This window comes from Felis catus, chromosome B1 (genome assembly GCF_018350175.1).
Source record: "Felis catus isolate Fca126 chromosome B1, F.catus_Fca126_mat1.0, whole genome shotgun sequence".
Classification (NCBI taxonomy): Eukaryota; Metazoa; Chordata; class Mammalia; order Carnivora; family Felidae; genus Felis; species Felis catus.
Genome location: NC_058371.1, coordinates 58,923,253 through 58,944,627, shown reverse-complemented (window position 1 = coordinate 58,944,627; position 21,375 = coordinate 58,923,253). Strand labels below are relative to the sequence as shown.

The 21,375-nt window shown below is 33.6% G+C and overlaps 1 protein-coding gene across 10 annotated transcripts in view; it reads right to left on the bottom strand.

Moving 5' to 3' along the window:
* NEK1 (NIMA related kinase 1) overlaps positions 1-21,375 on the bottom strand; it is a 228,338-nt gene that overhangs the window by 22,432 nt on the left and 184,531 nt on the right. For all 10 annotated transcript variants that reach the window (XM_045055687.1, XM_023252678.2, XM_023252680.2 and 7 more), the window contains 6 exons: positions 18,042-18,130; positions 16,897-17,144; positions 8,836-8,987; positions 5,406-5,614; positions 3,557-3,687; positions 3,147-3,279 (listed from right to left, as the gene is read on the bottom strand). In XM_045055687.1, coding sequence (XP_044911622.1) covers positions 3,147-3,279; positions 3,557-3,687; positions 5,406-5,614; positions 8,836-8,987; positions 16,897-17,144; positions 18,042-18,130 — 962 coding nt within the window. The remainder of the gene's footprint in view (positions 1-3,146; positions 3,280-3,556; positions 3,688-5,405; positions 5,615-8,835; positions 8,988-16,896; positions 17,145-18,041; positions 18,131-21,375) is intronic.

Sequence of the window (21,375 nt, the reverse complement as noted above, 5' to 3'; positions counted from 1 at the left end):
ACAAACTTTTGCATAGTAAACAACACAATCAACTAGACAAAAAGGCAACCTAATGAATAGAAGATATTTGCAAATGACATTTCTGTCATATGTTAACAACATATATAACCCCACATGAAAAAATCAAGCAATCCAATTAAAAAATAGGCAAAGGACCTGAATAGACATTTTCTGAGGAAGACATACAGATGGCTGACAGGCACATGAAAAGATGCTCACCATCATTAGTCATCAGAGAAATGCAAATGAGAACCACAATGAGATATTACTTTACATACATCAGAATAGCTAGTATCAAAAAGAGAGGAAATAATAAGTGTTGGTGAGGGTATGGAGCAAAAGGAACCCTCGTACATTGTTGGTGGAAAGTAAACTGGCATAGCTACTGTGGAAAACTATAATGGAGGTTCCTCAAAAACTCACAAATAGAAATACCACACGATCCAATAACTCCACTAATAGGTTTTACCCAAAGAAAAAGAATACACTAATTTGAAAATATATATGCACCCTTATGTTTATTGCAGTATTATTACCAATAGCCAAGATATGGAAGCAACCTGTCTTTTGATATATGAATAGATAAGGAAGATGTGTGTATGCATGAGTGCACACACATACACACACACTGGAATATCACATTGTCATAAAAAAGGATGAGATTGTATCCTCTGTGACAACATAGATGGACCTACAGATATTCTGCTAAGTAAAATAAGTTAGACTGAGAAAAAGGAATACCATATGATTTCACTCATATGTAGAATCTAAAAAAAAATGAATAAACAAAAAGCAGAAGCAGATTTATAAATATAGACAACTGACCATTGCCAGAGAAGGGGGTGGGGTTGGGAGGATAGGCAAAAGGGTTAACGAGGAGTGGGAAATACAGGCTTCCAGTTATTAAATGAATAAATCATAAGAAGAAGGCACAGTATAAGGAATACAATCAGTGATATTGCAGTAGTGTTGCCTGGTGACCAACGGTAGCTATACTTGAGGTAAGCACAGAATAAAGTATAAACTTGTCAAATAGTTATGTTGTACACCTGAAACTAATATGACCATGTGTGTCAACTATACTCAAGTAAAAAAAAAAAAATGAAAAGAAAGGAGCTCCTTTAAGTTTCTATTGATAGGTTTCATTGCACCACCATAAATAGGACACATTGCTTTATTTTTGCCTGTTTGTGATTATTACGGGGGCTAAAGAAAATCATATTGAAGAATATATGCAGCACTACCTACTGGCTTATATTCAATCCATTACTTGTTGCTAATGGCCCTAACATTTTCTTGACAGTTATTATTTTGTTAAGAATACTAATGAAGACACAGTGGTTTCTGAAGCTATATGGTAAGAGTACTCACTGTACCTTAAGATTTTCTAGTTTTGATTTAACGATAACTATTAGAATTTTTTAAAGATTTTTATTTAAAAAAAATTTTTTTAATGTTTATTTTTGAGACAGAGAGAGACAGAGCATGAACGGGGGAGGGTCAGAGAGAGAGGGAGACACAGAATCGGAAGCAGGCTCCAGGCTCTGAGCTGTCAGCACAGAGCCCGATGTGGGGCTCTAACTCACAGACCGTGAGATCATGACCTGAGCTGAAGTCGGACGCTTAACCGACTGAGCCACCCAGGTGCCCCTAAAAGATTTTTATTTTTATTAACAAATTAAAAAAAAACATTTTTTTTTGGCTGAGCTTTTTGGTCAATATAAATAAGTTTATACCTTAAATAAGTGAAGCTGCTCCCAAAATAAAAAAAAAATTCTTGAATTTGATTTTAGGAAACTTGATTAATAAAAATATCAAATATTTTTATTAAAAGCCTGATTCTGAAATATCTGAGCTGAATATTGATGCTCCATTCCTATGAACACTAAATCCAGGTATTCACCCTCCCATGGCCAAACACATCTACAGTTTCAAAAAAGATCTTATTTGCAATCTCAGTACTCTCCAAGATATCCAGAATACTGCTGCTAGATTGAACTTTACAAAACATCTTCACTTAGTCAGTTTACAAATCTTCACTGATTTCTTCTATGTATTTTAAACATTTCATAGTATCTAATCACAAAGACTACTTTGGGTTTTTTTTAGTTTTTATTTAAATTTTAGTTAATATGCCGTGTAATTTTAGTTTCAGATGTATAGTGATTCAACACTTCCCTATAACAAAGACTATTTACAACAAGAAGCTTCTGATAGGGTGATTTTAACTCTAATACACATCAATTAGTTTTCACTCTGTTTTTTGACAAGTATGTCTCTACATTTCTTTCCATTTTTCACAATCCAAGCTTCCCTTCTCTAATTCCTACTGCACTGAAAAGTACTTTAGAATATGCATTTTTTACATATAGTTTTACACTTTCATATACTTAGGTTTCATCTCCCAAGGGAACTGTAAACAACATGTAAATAAAACACTATGTTGTTTAATGTCAATTAGTAATAAAGTGCTAGGTTACAAGAAGCACCCAATAAGTATTTTGAAAACAGTTCACAGTACATTAGAATAGTGATCATCCTTTTATAGCAATGGAAACTGAAATTTCAAATAAATTACTTAATGTCACATTACTAGCTTGTCACAGAGTTAGGACTATACCACTGGTCTTGTTCCATGGTTAAATTGAGTAAATTTAAGGGGCAACACCATTTTTAACTTTAATAATTTTCCATAAAATTCAAATATATTTTGTGTCATTCTGTAAGTAAATATTTTCCAAATAGAAAAATGGTTTACATATAAACCACTTTAAATGAACTCCACTTACTGTGAATGGAAGAGATTACATTTGGTATTAGGAGAAACTGTACATACTGCTGAAGCATGTATGTCTAAAGCTTTACTAAAGCATTCTGATTTCTAGAACTGACCAATAAGGAGTCTTTCTAAAAAATCTCATTCAAATGTTACTTATAAATTAAGTAAAAATATGGACCTAAAGGACTTAAGTCAATGAAAATATGGTAGAATCAGTAACAGTATATGACATGGTTAATTTTATAATTGCTCATAAGCACTGCATATGATTCCAATATAGATTTCACCAAAATGCATGTTATAAAAGCTCAGTAATTTACATCCTGTTTTTTGCACATTTACTTAAAATAGACTGAGGAAATCTTACCTTCTTGATAGGCTCCATCTGCCATGACTAAATGAAGAATCTTGGCATAAAGATGTTCATGTTCATTTCCTAAAATATTCTGAACTATTGTTGAACAAATCTCAATATTTTCATCTTCATCTTCATGAATAGCCTATACCAAATTTCCAAATATAAATTAATGCTTGAATATTAACTTTCTCTAATTGGAAACTTTATTATTTATGATAAATCTATTGACCTATAAATATCACTGACATTTCACTAGTAATCCAAAAAGAGCATATTTCAAAGTTAAATTTTTTCTTAAATAGGCTCCATGCCCAACATGGGGCTTGCACTCATGACCCTGAGGTCAAGAGTCAGATGCTCTATCAACTGAGCCAGCCAGGTGACCCAAAGTTAAATGTTTTAATTGACATTTTACTTACCTTTATCTTCTCATAAACCTCAAAGAATTTTTCAAAGCCTATTTCCTGCTCCAGATGAAGTCTCAGTTCCTCTAAATGATTAAAGACGCTATCATATTCACATTCACTAGTAATCTCACCATCACTGTTATCTAAAATGCAGAAATAAAAAGAAGATGTTTTAAGACTAAAAAGAATGAATAAAATAATTCTTACCCTAACAGACTAAAATTCTTTTTCACAACTGAGTGAGGTCACTGAAACAGATTACTTGTACTTTCACTATAAATATTTTATCATTATAATTATTGCCATTTATATAGGAAATCAGTGTATATGTAAATCTTTTTTTTAATTTTTTTTAACGTTTATTTATTTTTGAGACAGAGAGAGACAGAGCATGAATGGGGGAGGGTCAGAGAGAGAGGGAGACACAGAATGTGAAACAGGCTCCAGGCTCTGAGCAGTCAGCACAGAGCCCGACGCGGGGCTCGAACTCACGGACCGCGAGATTGTGACCTGAGCCGAAGTCGGATGCTCAACCGGCTGAGCCACCCAGGCGCCCCTGTAAATCTGTCTTAACAAGAATGTTACTTTGGGATGGGGCACCTGGGTGGCTCAGTCAGTTAGAGTTCCACTCTTGACCTTGACTCAGGTCATGATCTCACAGTTGGTGCAATTGAGCCCTGCATCGAACGTTGCACTGGGCTCTGTGCTGACAGCGTGGAGACTACTGGAGATTCCTTCTCTCCTTCTCTATCTCCCCCTCCCCTGCTGGTGTGCACACATGGTCTCTCTCTCTCTCTCAAAAACAAATAAAAACAAACTTAAAAAAAAAAAGAGGAATGTTACTTTGGGAATCTTTTATAGACATAAACAGTAAACTAGAATAAAAACATTCTAACTGAGTAAAAAATGAAAAAAGCATACCCATATGTTCTGTACTGAGACAACCAACCCTAACTACTGTTTTTAAAAAGCTGATATTAAACATGGGCCAAAGCATGAAAAAGCACGCAGGAGGCAGATGACTTATGCTACGTATCATAAAACTTTAGTAAAGCACTTAGAAAATACAAATGCTATCTATGTTTTATGTCATGTATATGTCCAAGACACTTGGAAATAGTCTAGTAAAAGACAAAATTACTGAAGAATTGTTCCTTTTCACATTAGCTCTTCTTCCCAAATAAACATAATATAGTTCTTGATTACACAGATTTTCTATGTATCTTGGGGGTAATGCTATCAACAAACAACAATTTTTAAAAAAAGTGTCAACGTTTTAAAAACTGTTTTTAGTATTAACCTTGCTGGTTAACCACTGTATGTGGAAGCTCTTTGTAAAATATAAAGTGCTAGGGAAACTAGGCTATTATCTTTAGTACTAGAAAAATAAGTCAAGGAAGATAAGAAAACAATGAAAATGCTTCAACAGCATTTCTTCTTTTTTAAAATTTATTTATTTTGAGAGAGACAAGAGAGTGCAAGCTGGGAAGAGGCAGAGAGAGGGAGAGACAAAATCCCAAGCAGGCTCTGCACCGTCAGCACAGAGCCCGATGTGGGGCTCGAACTCATGAACCCGTGAGATCATGACCTGAGCCTAGATCAAGAGTCAGACTTAACCAACTGAGCCACCCAGGCACCCTGCTTCAAAAGCATTTCTAAAATTTAACGGGAAAGAAATGGAACAAATGTATATGGACATTTGTGTGAGAAGAAAAGGCATGAATAAAGTCAGAGACACAGAAGCATACTTCAGTTTTATTCAAAGTTGGAAATGGTTCGTATCAGATAACAGAAAAATATATTCTACTTGAAATAATTGTATACACTGAAAAAAGAAAGGTCCATGATCATGACCACGTACCTGAATGCCATTCTTCATTTAGGGCACTTTCACTGCTGGGATTGTCATCCTCATCTGCTACATCTGTCCCATTTGCAGTCTGCTCTATGTCACTGTTTTTTAAGATGGATTCTTCCTCCTCACTGTATTCTTCTCCAGGTTGTTCCCTAAGTAACTGTTCCATAGAGGCCTGAAGCTCTTGTAAATCTGTGTCAGTTTCTTCAAATACACTGAAATTTTGAAAGATTAAAGTAAACGTTACCAAAATGTTACCTTATTTTGAAATTTTACTTCAATATACATGTGCTCCTTTCTACTTAAAAGTACTAATAGTGGATAAAAAGAAATCTGAAAAAACCTACATAGGTAAAAGTAAATGAGGACTGATACAATTATAAAATACAGTACATGGTACATATTCTGGAATACATAAGCCCGAAGATGGCTTGTGTGATCCTGAGTGCCGAAAGAGAATTATAAAACTATCAATGTTATTCACTGCTTAAATTTTGAAAGAATGTTTCAGTGTTTTAAAAGGCCAAAGAGATTTTTCACTTGCTTTCAAAAAAAATACTTAATATTCAAATATTTTTCTTCTATGGTAATTTTGAAAATTCAGCAGAATATTCACGTGGATGTATAATGGTAGTATCCTATATGAAAGGCTTTTCATATAAACATTCATTGGACATTTGAACTTTTAGAAATGAAAATACTTATGGAATTTTACATTCAGGTTCACAGGATGATCTAGTGAATAAAAATAGTCACCAGAAATCTTATCTTTACATGTTTATCCTTGAAAACATTTCTAAAATACATAGCAAGTAAACTTTACCACATAATTAGAATATATTAACCATAATAATCTTTGCTAGATTATCTTATTTCCAAGGCATTGCTCAGGATATTAATTTTATTTTCATGGGATTAAAGATGCTGGAACTAATTAATTTAGGCCAATAATACCTTACTTTTATATAGTACTTTAGTTTATTCTATTTAGTTTATTTAGTCGGTTTTATTCTATTACTAAAATTTTACCTACATATAACTCACTTTAGAGACATGGAAACTGAATCAAAGTGTTTATATGTCTTGCACAAGGCTATACACTCAATTGCAAAGTCAATAAATAGCACAGAAAGGATTGAAATCTCACCACTTCTATAATACCCCCAAAACATACTCACTGACTTTATTTCTCTTATGATTTGCCTCTTAGATATATGAGATCTTCTGAAAGAGGTTATGTACCCACGCTGAGGATTTCATCCACTAGAAAAGCTGATTTAAGTTTAGATTCCAATCAAATAAACAAGTATTTACTGAAGAGCTAAAATATAAATGGTATTATGCAAGATCTTAAATAAATTTTCCATTAATGGAAAAAGAAAATAATCTTTTAATGTAGAAATATCTTTAATTTTTATTTATGTGTACAAACTTCTACACTTTGTAGCAGGTATAGAAAAGCATAGCACCTCATTAGAACGAGAAAGAGAGCATATCTAATCTTTTGGCTCATCCTATTAGCATTTAACTTAGTATTTAATTAAAAGACTAACATAGCATGCACATCCACTATGTACCATTGTAACAATGAGTAAACATTAATCTGTTGATTAAATCTTCTAGTGGCCAGCCTGGAGGAATTAGTACCCTCCACAGATGGTATTAAAAGTCAGTGGGGCTGCTAAGTCTGCCATTATAAGAAAAGTATAAGACTAACATCTTTTTTGGAAGAAGCACTCAAAAATTTGTCTTATATATATTTTTAAATGTGGCCCTGAATTCACTTTTTAGATTTTCTTATTATATGACCTTGAGTGAAGTTTGAATAACAACAAAAAGAAATATTTTTTTCCCAAGGAAAACGTTAAGTGAAATTTCCTGGTATGCACTAACCTACTTTTAAAAATAGCTTAGTTCAGCAGTCTCAACAATCAAATTATGGAAACAGCCTAAATGTCCATCAACTGATGAATGGATAAAGAAATTGTGGTTTATATACACAATGGAGTACTACGTGGCAATGAGAAAGAATGAAATATGGCCCTTTGTAGCAACGTGGATGGAACTGGAGAGTGTTACGCTAAGTGAAATAAGCCATACAGAGAAAGACAGATACCATATGTTTTCACTCTTACGTGGATCCTGAGAAACTTAACAGAAACCCATGGGGGAGGGGAAGGAAAAAAAAAAAAAAGAGGTTAGAGTGGAAGAGAGCCAAAGCATAAGAGACTCTTAAAAACTGAGAACAAACTGAGGGTTCATGGGGGGTGGGAGGGTGGGTGATGGGTATTGAGGAGGGCACCTTTTGGGATGAGCACTGGGTGTTGTACGGAAACCAATTTGACAATAAACTTCATATATTGAAAATAAATAAATAAATAAATAAATAAATAAATAAATAAATAAATAAATAAATATCTTAAAAAAATAAAAAATAAAAATAGCTTAGTTTTCAATTTTTTATTTTATTTTTTTAACTTGGTTTTCAAAATTTTAAATTAATATTAAAAGCTTCTAACTTAAATTTTAAAATTCTGTCATCAACTAGTAGTTAAAAGAACACAAGTCACAAACAAGCTATTGTGGCAGTCAGATTAAAACAATGGTGATTTTAGAGACACCTAGGTGGTTTAGTTGGTTGGGCAACCAACTCTTGGTTTCTGCTCAGGTCATGATATCATTCATGGTTTTTGAGATCAAGTCCTGCATCAAGCTCTGCGCTGACAGTGCAGAGTAACATAGGAGGGCTTACTTGTTGCAAAGAGGGTGGAAAAAGATTACTGTCTAAGGGGCTATCACTTCCCATAGTTCTCAGAAGTGTTGGTTAAATTTCTCTCGGATTCTAGATTCCCTGTGGATCATGAAGAGAGGAATTTTGGGAAAGCAATTAAATGTATGTGCACATACATATGCAAATAAAACAACTAGTCTACCTGCTAACTCTCCACTGCCATAGTTTTGAAATCATACATGGCAGGAGAGAGATATAGAGGCTTTCTGGTCTTTTCCCTGGTGAACTGTAGAATAGTACATATTTCACAATTTCCCACTTCAATCCCTGTGTCATGTGGCATTAAACTGTTAAATAATCATCACCTTAATATTCATTCATTTAAGCAAAATTTATTACACATGTACCCCATGGCCAAGTCAAGGTCCTACATGTTCAGTAGTGAATAAGACAGAGAGCACACATAGAAATCATTTTCTTATATTCTTCAAAGTGAGAGTAAGTCATTATATTACTTAGAGGCAACTATACATGTCAAAACTTGCATGACTGTACTTTTAAAAATGCTGTATAAAGGTAAAGAAGTAGTGAAAAAATCAGTTATAGATCATTTTTTAAAACTGCCTAGGTGAGTCACATCTCTAGAACTCCTATAAACTCAAAAATTCTGTTAGTGCTAGTATTTGTTAATGACATCATGCTCACATGTCTTCAGAATCAGAAGGTCCTTCTTTAATATGCTCATCTTCAATTTCATCTATTTCAAGATTGTCTTGACATACATCTCCTACAGTGGGAACATCCATCAGTGTTCTGAACAATTTTGAGAGATCTGGAAGTGAACATGTCCTCAACATCTAAAAAAGTTAACAGACTTCTTAGTAGGAGTGAGATCATTAGAAAATAAAATCGAGATAAAAAAATTAGAAAGTTAGAGCTAATACTAATTTTTTATTTTTATATCATATATTTAGAGCTAGAAGCTCCAGAGGTGACTTGTCCAAGGTTAGAACCTAATTCTCTTGAATTTCAGCTCTGTATTTTTTCAGTGAGAAAACTAAACTTTCAAGTTATGCCTGGGTTTCAACATACAAGGATTCACTTAAGTCATCGTTCAAAGGCAGGGAGAGGTGCTTACTTGGGATATGCCCAGGGAATGGAATTAGAAATCTGTCAGAAATCAGGCAGTGCCAGAAACTGCTAATTTGCTCCTTCTCATTCAGGACCTATACTGTCACTCTTTTACTGTATCTCTGCTAAGTCTTCCTCTCACACTTTCCTATGGCCAATCCTCCCCATATATCTTTCCCAAATCCTGGACTGAGTTAGTCTGAAGCTTGGCAAAGCACCATCACACATAAATTGGTGGCCCTTTGTATCATTTATCCTAGGAGCTGTTGGCTGGGCCACATTGGTTAAACAAGGAACTTCATATTAGTGCAAAATAAACAAACAAACAAAAAACAAAACAAACAAAAACCTAACATGGCTTCCCTGAACAATGGACTGTAAATAGAGCCTTTCCTACAAGAAGGCAAGGCTAGAAAGACAGGTACTTGATGTTCATACTGAAAATCATGTGAGATCAGGTGAGAAGAAACTGACTTAAGAAAAAATGCACAGTTGAGGTATTTAAAAATTGAACTTGTTTGCATAAGACCAGAAATAATAGAAATAGCCTCTGGCCACTAACCTAACAGCAGTTAGAATATGATGGATAGACAGAGCAATGAAACAAATATCTAAATATATAAGTCTCAGACTTGGGTTAATAAACCTAAAGGAGTCTGTGAGATTTGAAACATAACTCCTAAGGCCCTGGTAAGAATCTACACCAGATTGGAGGCTGTGAAGAAAACACAATGTTTAGCATATTAATGAAAATTTATATTCGTCGCCAATTTTATTGGTACAATCTGTTTTTGAGAATAAAAAAAGGATAGATTTCCATTACTTGAACATAATTTACATATTACAGCACTTGAAAAAAATGGTTATGAACTACAAGATGGTAAGATACGCTGCTTGTCAAAGCACTTAATGATACTGAAAGTATTTCTTTTTCTGAATCTCTCACTGTCAGCAGAATTTATGCTTGACTTGTTTATTATTTTAATGGTTTGAACCCTGTATATTATAAACCAGCGGCATGCAAAATATGCATACAGTAACAGTTTCTCTAGATAGATACAGCATATATGCATTATATACCTAAATTCAAGGGGACTCGACATAAAGATGCGGTATTTTTTAGGCTGAGATAAATTTTAACTCTGGTAAAATAGTCTCAATTCTAGTTTATTCCTTTCACTAGTTAAAATAATTTTCCTAATATGGGAGCCTGGGAGGCTCAATTGTTTAAGCATCTGACTTCAGCTCAGGTCATGATCTCCTGGTTCACAGGTTTGAGCCCCGCATCCAGCATTGTGCTGAAAGTTAAGAGCCCAGGGGCGCCTGGGTGGCTCAGTCGGTTAAGCCTCCGACTTCAGCTCAGGTCACGATCTCACGGTCGGTGAGTTCGAGCCCCGCGTCGGGCTCTGGGCTGATGGCTCAGAGCCTGGAGCCTGCTTCCAATTCTGTGTCTCCCTCTCTCTCTGCCCCTCCCCCATTCATGCTCTGTCTCTCTCTGTCTCAAAACTAAATAAACGTTAAAAAATTAAAAAAAAAAAAAAAGAAAGAAAGTTCAGAGACTGAAGCCTGCTTTGGATTCTGTGTCTCCCTCTCTCTGCCCCTCCCCCGTTCACACTGTCTCTCTCTCTCTCTCTCAAAAATAAACATTAAAAAAATAATTTTCCTAAGTTAATGTAACATAATACAGTTAGAAATTTTAAGAGGTATGTAATTTCACAACTTTCCTCCTGGAATAGATCTATGTACCCTCAATCCAACAGCTTATCTATCCTATATTGAAAACCCTTTAAGTTCACAGTCTTCTTTGACAGATTTTTTTAGATGTTTTTGTTTGTTGGTTAAGTTCTTTTTCTCAAAAATGAAGAGAACCACATAAGATAGTGAATAAATTAAGTAGTAAGTATACTAATAACAGAACTCCACATATAATTCTACTTAAAAGAATTCTGTTAACTCACAGTTTCATCTGTAGTATTTTTCAAATAAAATTATGAATTAGCGATACTCTGGTTATAGTACAGAATGGATTATAATGAACATATTTATTTAACTTCTGCTTACTAAAATTAAACTGTAACACTGTTTCTTAAAAATAGCTTCTACAAATATATCCTCACTTCAACCCATAAACCAGGTGAAAAGTGGATCTAAAACATTAAAAAAATTATGAACATTTAGCAAAGGCAAAAATTATAGACATTATATAATAATTGATATTTTAGCAAATTAAAACAAGACATTTAAGACATATATGCTATTGGTGAATTACACATCAATATCCCCCCCCCACTCTCCATTTGCTATAATGAGTAAAGAAATTCTTAATATTTTTATAGAGATTAGTTTTCCACTCTACTCCACAGATCAGAAAACTATTGGTGGAACACATCTGGTCTCTCTCCACCCTGTATTCGCCATCCTCTAAAATGAGGGAGGTCTAAAGGGAAGGACAAGTAACTATTCTGTTTGGTAACCTAGACTGTGTTCTTATATAAGTGATAGCATGAGAAGATCACATCTTGAGATGATTTCATTTTGAACTATTACAAATTTACCTTACCTTACTTAATAAATCAAGTCACTCTATTACTACTACCTTATGAAAGCTACATAATTTACAGTGTTTGTTGTCAGAAATAATACAACCCAGACGATAATATAATTCTAGACCTACTAGAAATAGCTTTTCAAAATGAAAGTGTAACAAAAAGGTTTTTAAATAAAAGAGGAAAAAAAAGTCATCACCAACAGGGCTGCACAAGAATGTTAAAGGAAGTTCTTAAAAGGTGCAGAAGTGATAGATACCAGATAGAAACCTGAATTCTACACAAAGTAATGAAGAATGTCCGAAATGGTAAATATATAGACTCTCAATTTTTTACTTTCTGTAAAAGATAATGTTTAAAGCAAAAATGATAAAAATTTATTGTGGTGTTTATAACATATGGACATAATATATACGACAACAATGCCAAAAGGACAGACAAGAGAGTGGAAATGGAAGTATATTGTTAAATATGTTAAATAAATACTGTGGTATATTAAATATGTTAAATATGTTAAATAAATATAGTGGTATATTAAAGAAAGATTGTAAAAAGCTAAAACTGTATATTGAAAACTGAGAATTACAACTAAATATTTGAAAAGGTCTATCTTTAAAAGCAAATAGTAGAGATTAAATAAAATGCTAAAAATACTCAATCCAAAAGAAGGGAGAATTAAAGTAAATACAAGAAGAAAAAGTGATGAGACAAATAGAAAACAAATAGCAAAATGGTAGGTTTAAAATTAATCATATCAATAATATATAAAAAATTACATAACAAGTAAATTGTCTAATCACTTTGAATAAAAGAGATTGTCAGGCTGGTTAAAAAGACTTGACTAGATGATAGCTACAAAAAATCCACTTTACATATAAAATCAGTGTGATTAAAAGTAAAGGATGTAAAATATATATACCTCATAGACATTAATCATCAGAAAGCTGGAATGGCTGTATTAAAATTGGACAAAACAGATTTCAGAACAAAGTGATATGACCAAGAATAAAGAGTCATTTCATAATGATTAAAGAGGTCAATTTTTTAAGACTATATAAAGATTATTAACATGCATTAAATTGACTGGAAATTTTAACACTCCTTTCTCAGTAATTGATAAATAAGTAGAAAGACAATTAGTAAGGACACCACTATCAAACAAAAAGGGACACTTCATAACAATAAACCTATCAATTCAATATCCAGAAGACAGCAATACTGAATTTTTATTCACTCAAGGGCAAAGTTTCAAAATACATGGAACAAAAATAGACACAAATGAAAAGACAATTATGCAAATATAGTTTTTTCAATCTTTTCTCATCAAATGATACAACTAGACAAAATAGAAGATAAAGAAGACTTGAACAACACTAGCAACCAATTTGACTTAATTCTTGACATTTACAAAACATTCCACACAATGATAGAATACACATTCTTTTAAGGATATCTGTTAGAGTAGAAGCCACCAGTAAAGGAGACTAAAGGGTGATTCATGAGCGCCGAGGAAAATGTGATATAAAGCAAGCCAAGATATAAAAATGATTTTACAAATAAAGTGTATATCAACTCTGTTGGAAGAAAAAAAACAAGAAAGATGAGAGAAAAAGGTACACGGAATTTGGCAATGTATTAGTAACTAATTTGACAAGAGCAGTTTTAATGGAGGAGTGGGATGAAAGTCATATTGGAATGTATTTGGAAGTGGAGACTGCAAAGATACAACATATTGAAGATGTTTGGTTGTAAAGGGAACAGAGAAAAGGGGTGGTAGCTGGAGAAGGACATGTTGTCAAGAGAAGAGAAGTTTGCTAATTATGATGGGACTTACAAGAACATGTATGTTGAGGAAATGATCTACTATAGAAAAGTTGATACAAGTGTGACCAAAGTAAAGGAGTTAATCCTTGAGGTGAGAGAGGTTAGGATTCAGAGTACAAGGAGAATTTCCTTTAATAGTAATAAAAAAAAACCACAGGGTTGCCTGGGTAGCTCAGTCGGTTAAGCATCCAACTTGATCTTGGTTCAGGTCATAATCTCATGATCATCAGACTGAACCCAGGGTCAGGCTCTTTGCTGAGTGTGGAGCCTGCTTGGGATTCATTCTCTCTCTCTCTCTCTCTCTTCTCTCTCTCTCTCTCTCTCTCTCTCTCTCTCTCTCTCTCTCTCTCTCCTCTCTCTCTCTGTCTCTCCCTGCCTTGTACACACTCGTGCACGCACTCTCTCTCCCTCTCAAAAATAAACATTAAAAAAAAGGTAAGTAGCATAATTAACATTTTTAAAAAAGACTTTTAACAAAAATCCTTGTTAAGAGCTCAAATTATTCCACTTAGTAGACAGATTATCTATACGTTTCAAAATAAATTTTACTTTTTCTCCACATTTCAAGGTGACTATTATGAACACCAAGTATTTACTATTTGGGCCCAGTGATGAACTCTCATGACCTCAAAGATTTAAGAAATAGGGAGGTATGGCCTTCTGTCCTTGCCTTAAATGGCTACAAACTGCTTTGGCTTTCTAGGGTTCTTTCTTGCCCTTCCTCTTACAGTCATTCCCCTACATGAAATCTATTTTGTTGTGCTTACTTCCGAAGCAAGTACTTCTATAGAACAACTAAGGCTGAACTAAGGTCATGAAAGAAAATAAAAAATTAAAATGTATTATGCAAGGAATGTTAACATTTTTTCTTAAGTTTATTTCTTTATTTTGAGAGAGAGGCAGAGCATGCGAGTTGGGGAGAGGCAGAGAGATAAGGAAAGAGAGAGAATCCCAAGCAGGTTCTGCACTGTCAGCATAGAGCCTGACATGGGGCTTGAAACTACGAACCATGAGATCATTACCTGAGCCAAAGTCAAGAGTCAGAGGCTTAACTGACTGAGCACCCAAGCTCTCCAGGAATGTTAACTTTATACACAGAATAAATTATTAAAAATCTCTAGGCTAAAGACAATTAGCTACACACCTTTACCAGAAAGGAACAAGTGTATGAATTACATGATAATCCTTCTCTGTTCCACAAGTAGGCCTTATTCTCTAACTCTGAAGATCATAACGTTTGTTTTCATAGTTTACATCTTTGAAAGTTTGAATGCTATTAGACAAGTAAGAGAATTTAGCACTCTCTACATTTAAAATAAGATTAAGACAACACTCCATAAAGTAAAAACATATCCAACTGGAAAACTAAATTGAAAATCAAAATGACATATTTAAAAAACAGCCAAGGATGAAAGAATTCAGGCAATTCATTCCTATACAGACCTAAACATATAAAAAATGTCCAACATCAGTGGCAAACACAGAAACACAAATTTTAAAAATACCATCACTCATTCATTAAATACACAATTTTTAAGTGAATGATAACAGTCGGTGCTCTTTAGAGTACAGACTCTCATATACTATTGAGGTATTATTAGCTACTTTTTAATGTTTATTTTATTTGTGTGTGTGTGTGTGTGTGTGTGTGTGTGTGTGTGAGAGAGAGAGAGAGAGAGAGAGAGAGAGAGAGAGAGAGAGAGAGAGAAAGTGAGCGAGCACAAGTGGCGGAGGGGTAGAAAGAAGAAGACAGAGGATCCCATGCAGGCTCTGCACTGGCAGCAGAAAGCCCAATGTGGGGCTCAAACTCACGAACTGTGAGATCATGACCTGAGTCAAAGTCAGAGGCTTAACCAACTGAGCCACCCAGGCGACCCCATAATAAGCTATTTCTTAAAGGGAAAATAGGTGGTATACAATATAAACTTTTGAACTCTACTTACAGAAATTTACTTTATGAAAATAACTGTGGCTATTGTCAAAGATACACAGGTAGGTAGTTAAGGCCCAGCAATAAAAATAGATTAGTTTAAAAATTATATATAGCATAGCAGCACAATGGAATTTATGGTCATTATAGATGATATGAGAGATTATTTGACAACATGGCAAAATGTTATTTTTTAAAAATGCTTATTTATTTATTTTGAGAAAGAGAAAAAGCACACATGAGTGGTGAAGGGACAGAGAGACAGAGAGAGGGAGAATCCCAACCAGGCTTTGCGCTGTCAGTAAAGAGCCCAACATGGGGCTCAATCTCATGAACCTTGAGATCATGACCTGAGCCAAAATTAAGGGTTGGTCACTCAACAGACTGAGCAATTCAGGTGCCCATGACAAAATGCAATTTTTATAATAATACAGTTTTCAATAGTAACATTTGTAATAATTTTATAATTATTATTAAACAGAAAAGCAGGTTACAAAAAATATGCCTAATAATCCATTTTGGCAAAAAGTTTTATAAATGTAAAAATTACACATATAAAACATAATATAACAAAATATGTGACTCCTTTATATTTTAAAATATTCTATAGAGATACTATTGTAATTTCAAAATAAGAAAAAGATAGCAAGTGAGAAAAGATAAGAGGTTTGAAAATCTTCCACCAGAAAGTGCATATGAGTATCTTATCTATTAGTCTTTCTACATACAAATTAGGCAAATAGTACTTCTGTCCATTTAAGATATATTGCTTGGGGTGCCTGGATGGCTTGGTCAGTTAAGTACCAACTCTTGATTATGGCTCAGGTCATGATCTCACTATCCAGCCCCACGTTGGGCTCTGGGCTGACAGCATGGAGCCTGCTCAGGATTCTCTCTCTTCCTCTCTCTTCCCCTCCCCCATGTGTACACTTGCTCTCTCTCTCTCTCTCTCAAAATAAATAAACTTAAAAAAAGAAAGGATATATTACTTAAGTTTAGTCTCAGACTAAAAATGGAGGTAGGGTTGAGTAGTGAAGAGAGGAGATAATGTAAGAGGGTGTAAGAGAGATTTTCTGCTTAAATAAAAGTAGACCCTATAAAAAGAATCCTGAACAAGGAACCAAAGAAATAGGTTTTGTCCTAGTTGTACTCTCAATAGCAACTTCTTTTTAGAATCCCAGAAGAGAAGATGGAGGCCTTCTGTTGTGTGTGTGTGTGTGTGTGTGTGTGTGTGTGTGTGTGTAAGAGATTAAAATTCAACATTATGGTTTATCAAAGAAAATAAATAAGAAATGTTATTAAAATAGATATTTTCTATTTGAGGTGCATACTTGCCTTTGGGTTGTTTGCATCAAATAGACCAGTTGAAAGTCCAATCAGCAAGGAATTTTTGTTTTTATTTTTTGGTGGTGAATCAGAGCGAGATCGAAGTGGAAAGGATTCTTCTGGTGAACACAGAATTGATTGAATTTGAGAGACTACGTTCAAGTGTTTTGGAAGAACCACTCTTTGGAAAACTGGTTCTGGTTGCACAGATTTATCTACATCACATTTGGAGTGCTGAGAATCATCTATTTCAGTTCCTGTGGTATAAAGGAAAGATTTTGTGATAAGTCTATATAGTACTTAAATAGTTTTATGTGATATTGAAAAAGGCACAGTATTTAACATGGATTCAAAAACCTCCATGTCTATCAAGAAAACAAAACCAAAGTATTTATGTGATTATATTACCTTATAAATAATCTTTGGATATTAGGTTTTATTTTCAGAAAGCAGATTAATTTGCTATATACTTCCATTAAATGCCAAATATGTAGACACAAATGTAAGGAAATGCGAAAACACACTGTTTAGACACTCATATTTACCTCCAGTTTATCTTTGTTCCTATAGGTTAGATAGGAAAAATTATATTTCTCATATTTTAATTAATACTATTAAAAACAAGACAATTTACTTAATGTTCTTAGTATACTGGCTTAATTTTAGCAAGCAGTTCTTTTTGTTTTGAACATTCAATAAAATAATTGGTCAAAAAGTTATTTATTTATTTATTTATTTATTTATTTATTTATTTATTTATTTATTTATTTTTGAGACAGAGAGAGACAGAGCACGAGCAGTGGCAGGGCAGAGAAAGAGGGAGACACAAAATCCAAAGTAGACTCCAGGTTCTGAGCTGTCATCAGCACAGAGCCTGATGAGGGGCTCGAACTCACGAGTGGTGAGATCATGACCTAAGTTGAAGTTGAATGCTTAACCAACTGAGCCATTCAGATGCCCCTTGGCCAAAAAGTTTTACTGTCCATGTTGCCAAACAATCCAGGTTTATTAATGAGAACCTAATGCTCTATGACTACTACACTTTTTAAATGAATGAGGTAACTGACAAGAAATGCTATTAATATGTTGTCCAAATAAAAGATTCACATTAATAACCTTCCAGAAGGTATTTAGTCTAGCACAACAAGGCTTACTTATATCAACTTCACTAAGGTGGTCCACATTCCTTGGGATTCCATCTTCAGTAACTTCATCTTGCTGAACAATGATCTTATCTTCCAACCTGCCAAGATGGATACATCAGTAAAAATACAATTTACTAGAAATAAAAGCACTCATAAATTAAAAAAGAAAAAAGAGTACAAGTTCACCAGAATTCTATGATCCCTCTTCCATAATATTTTCCTCATATGTGTACAGATATACATATTTTTCTTTCATAAGCACATTGTATTTTTTACCCTATTAAAACCTTCACCAATCAGTCAGTCACAAAAGCCAGCCTCACCACTTCTTGTAACAGTGGTTCCCAAAATGTGGCCTCTAGACATTAGGAACACACAGAAACTTGTTCAAAATACAATTTCTCAGGGCCTAGACTGGACCTATAAATCAAACCTTGGAGATAAGGCCCACCAATTAATTTTAATGAATACCAAAATAATTCTAATACTTGCTAATGTCTGAGAACCACTACTTTAAGCAATCAAAATGCCCCTTAAGAGTGGAGAATATAAAACAATCATGCTATACTAATACTGTAAAATATCACGCAGCTGTTAAAAAAAATGAAACAGAAATCTATGTGAAATGCTATATAGAATGATAGTTAATATATTATTAGCTAAGCAAAGTAATCTGCAGATCAGTTAGTATTAAATGGTGTTAAGTTTCAAAAATGGTGTGTAGCACAGTATAAAAAAAATAGAATGATATGCACAGAAATGTTTTAGTTCTTGAAGACAGTGAATTAATTAAGGGAAAAAAGGTAAAGAAGAACTAACAATTTTTATTTCAATATAGCTGGGAATTAAATTCATGTATTTTTTTAACAAAAATTTAAAGATTGGAATAATACGGTCCAAAGATTTGAAACAAATCCAGAAAAAAAAGCTTGATATCACTAACCATCAGACAATGCAAATCAAAACCAAATAAGATATCATCTCATAACAAAGATAGATATTAGCTGTATCTATTGTGATCCTTTTACAATATATACAAATTAAACCATCATGCTGTATGCATTAAACTTACAGTGATACAAGTCAATTATTTCTCAATAAAAATGGAAAAAAGGAATCATTTCAATAAATATGAACTGGTAACCACCTCCAAAAAGATATCATCTTATATCTGTTACAACGGCTATTATCAAAAAGAACTAAGTGTTGGTAAGGATGTGGAAGAAAAGGAATCCTTGTGCCCTGTTGGTAAGGATGCAAATGGTGCAGCCACTATGAAAAACAGTATGGAGATTTCTCAAAAAATTAAAAACAGAAATATAATACAATCCAGTAATTCCACTACTGAGTATCCAAAGAAAACAAAAACACTAATTCAAAAAGATCTATGCTTCCCTATGTTTCTTGTAGCATTATTAACAGCCAAGATTTGGAAGCAACCTAAGTGTCCTTTGACAGATGAATGTGTACACGCATGCACATACTGGAATATTACTTGGCCATAAAAAGGAGTGAAATCTTGCCACCTGCATAACACAGGTAGACATGGAGGGTATTTATGTTCAGTGAAATAAGTAAGACAGAGAAACACAAGTACCATATGATTTCACTTATATGTGCAATCTAAAAAAAAAAAAAAAAAAGAACACAGAAGGAAACATAAACCAGGAACAGACCTATAAATACAGAGAATAAACTGGTAGTTACCAGAGGGAAGGGAGGTGAGAAGATGGGAAAAAGGGATGAGGGTTAGTGGGAGGTCCAGCACTATTTACAACTGACAAAAGGTAGCAACAATCCTGGAAACGACCCACCATCATCTGCTGAATGCCCACCAATTGCTGAACGGATAAAAATATATGATATATTCCACATAATGGATTTTCAGCCATAAAAAGGAATGAAGAAGTGTATATCCTACAAAATAAACTTTGAAAACATTATGTATGGTTAAGTGAAAGAAGCCAAATACAAAAAGCCACGTACTATATGATTCCATATGAAATATCCAGAATAGGCAAATCCATAGACAGAAAGGAAATTAGCAGTTGACAAAGGCTGGGGGAAGGGAAAAATTGAAAGTGGCTGCTTAATGGGAGCCAGGGTTTCCTTTTGGGGAAATGAAAATGTTCTGGAACCACATAGTGGTAATGGCTACACAACACTGTGAATGTACTAAATACTACTGAATTGTACACATTAAAATGGCTAAAATGGTAATTTTATGTTATATGAATTTCACCTCAACCAAAAAAAAAGTAATATTCCTTTTAGAATTCCCCTAACTGCTCAAATCCTAGTTGACTTTACTGTTATCAGTTTGGTATATATCTTACCACATTTTTCCATTTTAAATTTTAAATTTCCATTTTTCCATTTTAAATTTACATAAAAATAATATAGTGTTAATATACAGAAATGCTTTTTTACCCAATATCATTTTATTTCATTAATTATTTGATATTTGGGGCATATTTACATATTAATACATGAAGTAACATTTTACTATTTAAAGTGCTGTATACAATACATAATGCAGCATACAGAAACTATTTTTGGCGACTTCCTTATTGATTATTTAGACTCTTTCAGATTATTTGTTGACTTTCCTACAATAAACATTCTTGCATATGCCTCTTTGTACCCACGTGTGAGTAATCTTAGAGTAGATACCAAAAAATAAAAGATATATTTTATACAAAATGTACATTTTAAACTAACAAAACTGGGAAATGGATCTCCAAATTGGCTCTCCCAATTAATATTCATATTCATAATGTTTCAAAGCACCTAATTCCCAATCCCTCACCAATATTTGATGCTATTACTTCCCTTCCTCCTGGCTTCATATTATTTTATGAAGAAACTTTCACTGGATACACCTAAACTCTGGTCTGCCTTTTATTTACTTCTCTCCTTTGAGGGAGAACAAGTATCTGACATTCATACATCCATAGTTCTTCACTGAGTAAAGTTAGTCAGAACTTAGGAGTGTGATGTCTTTTTTTCCTCAGTAGTATTGACTCTCTATAATCCATAAAGTACCATACAATTGTATTTACTAACCATATAATATGGTTTTGTCCTTTGATAACAACTATATTCATATTATTTTCCCATTTTTTCTCTTGGACTTTTTTGTCTTTTTTCTTATTAACTTACATGAATTCTTTATGAATTCTGGATATTAATTATTAGGTTGCCTCCCATTTTTTGACACTTAGGTCTTTAATAAATTTGATATTGTTTTGTTGAATGGTGTTAGAAACAAAACTAACATTTTTTTTTCCAAATCGTGTTATTTTAAGTGCTGCATATGCTGTGTAGTATACAGAAACACAGT